At 39.4% G+C, this 4,275-nt stretch overlaps 1 protein-coding gene across 5 annotated transcripts in view; it reads left to right on the top strand.

The window, feature by feature from the left end:
- The window catches only part of CCDC25 (coiled-coil domain containing 25), a 46,637-nt gene extending 43,345 nt beyond the window's left edge, over window positions 1–3,292 (top strand). For 3 of the 5 annotated variants that reach the window (XM_011983878.1, XM_011983879.1, XM_011983877.1), the window contains one exon: window positions 2,516–3,292. In XM_011983878.1, coding sequence (XP_011839268.1) covers window positions 2,516–2,545 — 30 coding nt within the window. In that variant the 3' untranslated portion in view covers window positions 2,546–3,292. The remainder of the gene's footprint in view (window positions 1–2,515) is intronic. The other 2 variants (XR_001006454.1, XM_011983882.1) reach the window with 2 other exon arrangements.
- Window positions 3,293–4,275: the final 983 nt, after the last annotated feature.

The raw sequence follows: 4,275 nt of genomic DNA, 5'->3' as shown, positions 1-4,275 counted from the left end.
CACGTGTTAGCCAGGATGGTCTCGATCTCCTGACCTCGTGATCCGCCCATCTCGGCCTCCCAAAGTGCTGGGATTACAGGCTTGAGCCACCACGCCCGGCCTCCCCCATATTATTTCATGACCTTAGTCGTTTCATTCCCATCATTATGGATTTTTAAAGTTTGTATATCATTCTAGAGTTGTAAACAAATACACACACACATATACATACCTACCTACCCACCTACATAGATACATATACAAACACCATCTGATCAGTGATGGATGTTAAAAGTCCCAAGACTAGGAAATTGAATTTGTAGCCCAAAAGACTGCTAACCTTTCTACCCTTACTCTCCCTCTGTTGCTTGCAACCCCTGCTCCTGAGCTTCAAGTATGAATCAGGTTCAAGATTCCAAGGAAGTTTTGCACTGGGTGTTTTTATTCTCTCTTTCAGTGAAAATGTTTTTATAGTTTTTCTCCATACTTTAAAATAATAGACTAATTCTCCTTGTAACCATCTTCTGTTAAGGGATACAGATGTTTGCGTTTTGTTTTGTTTTTTTTCCGTAAGTTATTGGAGTACAGGTGGTATTTGGCTACATGAGTAAGTTCTTTAGTGGTGATTTGTGAGATTTTCATGCATCCATCACCCGAGCAGTATACACTGTACCATATTTGTAGTCTTTTATCCCTTACCCCCTCGCACTCTTCCCCCAAGTCCATTGTATCATTCTTATGCCTTTGCATCCTCATAGCTTAGCTCCCACATATCAGTGAGACCATACAATGTTTGGTTTTCCATTCCTGAGTTACTTCACTTACAATAATAGTCTTCAGTCTCATCCAGGTCACTGCAGATGCTGTTAATATATTCCTTTTTATGGCTGCATAGTATTCCTTTGTACATATATACCACAGTTTCTTTATCCACTCATTCATTGATGGGCATTTGGGTTGGTTCCACGATTTTGCAATTGTGAATTGTGCCACTATAAACGTGTGTGCAAGTATCTTTTTTGAATAATGACTTCTTTTCCTCTGGGTAGATACCCAGTAGTGGGATTGCTGGATCAAATGGTAGTTCTACTTTAGTTCTTTAAGGAATCTCCATGCTGTTTTCCATAGTGGCTGTACTAGTTTACATTCCCACCAGCAGTGTAGAAGTGTAAGCAATACAGATGTTTTATGATCCAATTTAGAACGTGATCAGTTGATTTTTCAGTTAAAGGCAAGTGTTTATACAATAGAGGACTCAAGTTTTAATTTAGCTTATACAGGTTCATCAAGAAGAGTAGTTACTGTAATTCCAAAACATAGCCCCAGACAAGTGGGAACTCTGCACATCTAACTCACAGCCTTTACAGGGAATGGCTTAAACTCTCGTTGATAACAACCCAGACTGTCTTACTGAGTTGTTCATCTTCAGTGTTTGGGATCTAAAGCTGGCATTTGAAGATACTAAATGACTCTTTCAAACATTGCTACTGCTTTTATTTCAGATTAAGACTCTAGAGCAATCATAGTCTTGGCGCCTGGATATAACACAGTCATTAGTCTGCTCTTTGTACAATTATCAAAGGCATTTTTACCGTGGCTTCTGTTCATCATGCTAATGGAAGAGAAGCACAGAGAAAACCACTAAATGAAGCTGGAGCTAAAACCAGACTTCACAGGAACTAATATTTTCTACCCGTATCGTATTTCTCTACCATCTTTAATAAGGGCCATTTAGATAAGCCTTAGTCTGATCCCTTTCTCTAACAATGCTGGTGTCAAGCAATGGGAAAGAGAAAGAAGATAAAACAAGTGGAGTGTTCAGGTTGTGACATTGGCAAGCAAATCAGAATGCACACTCTTAGTGAATGTTGTCCAAAAAGGAGTCAGGGCTCTACCTTTGTGTGTGGCCTTCAGGACTTGCTCATAAGCCACTCAATGAAATCAGTCCCTTTGTGCTGTATACCGTTATGCAGGTTTTTTTAATTAAAAAATGTCACAAACCAGCTAACTTGGTAAACTAGCCCATGTTTGACTTCCTAATGGCCTTTCCTATTAAAAAAGAAGAAGAAATCAGAGCCATGTTGTGAAGTCCCAAATCTGTGACAATGTTGAGGCTCAGATTACTGGAACTTAGGCCAGAAATAGTTTGCATATTGGCAGAATTGCTGACATGAGGATATTGAGGTGGTGTTTGCTTGGTACATTTGTTGAAGGACCTGTCATGTTTTCTTACAGTCACATTTGTTTTGCACTGTACTAGGTCAGGTGGGACTTACTTCATTATTTAGAAATCAGTGGTCACTTATTGCTGTGTAATCAGGCCATGTAATGACACCTCATGGAATATAGCTGTTAATTCAGCTATCTCAGGAAACCGACAACTTAAGATGGAGAAGTGATGAGTGAATTTAATTATTTTACCTTGTGAACTCAGCAACTGAGATGAGAAGGCAGCTCGCTAATTAAGATAATTGTAAATTTTAAATATTGAATTATTGTCAAGGCTTTTATGGTCTCATTTTTTTGTTTCCTACAGGATGGCAATGATTCAGATGAATTCATGTAAAAGGAGAAAAGGACCTTTGAAAGATGTGAATGTAGAGACAATTGCAGACCTTTTGGTTTCATCTGTGTTCTGAAGTATAAAATACAACCAAAATTCTACCTTCATCCTACCCAGAAATTATTGATTTTCGAGTTTTAAAAAAATTGTACCTTTTTTGCTGACAGAAAAGGATCAGATATGTATAAAATAGTTGAACTTGACAGCATATAACCTAACGTGAAAATGTTTTTGCCAGAACATGTCTTGGTACCTTGTGAAAGCAGGTTGGTGTCAAGCAGGCTTGTTCTTGAGATAGACTTTAAAATGAACCAACTCTGAAAAGTACTTCTGTTGCTCTGGTCTGTCCCTGAAAACAGATGTCTTGAAACACTTTTCATATTCTTAAAATAATCTTCACTTCTGTTAAGAAGAACATGTTGGTGGGTAATTATGCGAATGTTTCCCTGTCCCTGATTTCCCGATTAGAAAAAAGGGCGTATGGGTTTTGAAAAAGAGATTTTTCAGAAGATTGTAAGCTTCAGTATTCACGTTCCATCGTGTCATCTGGGTCTGTAGTGTAGTGACCCTCAACAGTCTGTCCCAGCTTTTATATCCTTGCTTCCTCTGAGCAGGGGCTTCCATCTTAGTATCATCATATTTAAAGAAATTGGTGGTGTTCATCAAGGTGGGGCCTGTGGCAGTTGTTGCCTGAGCACCAAGTAACCCAAGCCACCTATGCGACAACTTGTGGGCCCAGGAGTAATTTCTCAGCATTGAGGGTAAAATAGGATGGAGTGCTCTGTTGATCATTTGGGAGATGTAGGTTACCTGATTTGTGCCTTGGGATGCAGCGTGAAACAGAAGTCCATATTGCAATTATGATTTTAGAAGCAACTAAGCGTTTCACTAGCCAGCCAAGTAATTATTTTCTTTACCTTGAAGTCATATTTGAGTTGTAACCCCAGAGTTAATTTCTCATTGTAGATTCAGTAACTTAGTATGTAACATTACTTCTCATGTGAACCACTCGCTATCTGTTGTGATTCTGAGCAGAAGATGTCTTTTGATTGCAGTATGTAAGGCAACCCCTGTAGAAGGAGACAAAACAAGGAGAAAGAGAACAAAGCCTGCCGGACCAGAGGCGAAGAGATGGATATTTTACTCACACCCACAGCAGCAAGAATGACCTCCTGCAGCAGATATTCCACCTGTAATAGCACTTTGGAACTGTGGGCAAAACCAAAAGGCTAGCGTTTCCATTTATTTCACGTTGGTGAATGGGGTTGAACTGGAAAATTCACTGAGGCATAACTCACTGGCCGAATTTTGAGAGGGTGTAGAAGATGACTTTAGAGATGGGTGGTTTTGTTTATGTGTCTAATGATATTCAGTCTGACGTTCTGCAATTTTAAAAGTTATAATAAAGTATCATTTTTTTAATCTGGAAGGACATTGATATATGTATTCTTAGAATTTGCTATAAAAAGGGTAGCCCCCATTCCACAAGCTGATTTTGAGGGTGATCTTACTGTAAAAAACCTCATTCATCATAGGCTTAGTCTGACAGATTCTGTAGGGGGCTATCATCTTTCTCCTCCTCTGCTAAATGCCTCTTTCTTCCAGCTGCTCACTGGGTCAAAGGGATGTCCTTTCTCAGATACACTCTTGATTGACTGTGAATTCATAGCTGTGCTCCTTCCATACTTCCAAGGAGTCCGGCTTCTCCAGAATTCCTCTGTACCTCACACTGC

Source organism: Mandrillus leucophaeus, unplaced genomic scaffold, assembly GCF_000951045.1.
Source record: "Mandrillus leucophaeus isolate KB7577 unplaced genomic scaffold, Mleu.le_1.0 Scaffold256, whole genome shotgun sequence".
Classification (NCBI taxonomy): domain Eukaryota; kingdom Metazoa; phylum Chordata; class Mammalia; order Primates; family Cercopithecidae; genus Mandrillus; species Mandrillus leucophaeus.
Note: the sequence above shows the minus strand (reverse complement) of the source record. Positions and strands in the feature narration are given on the sequence as shown.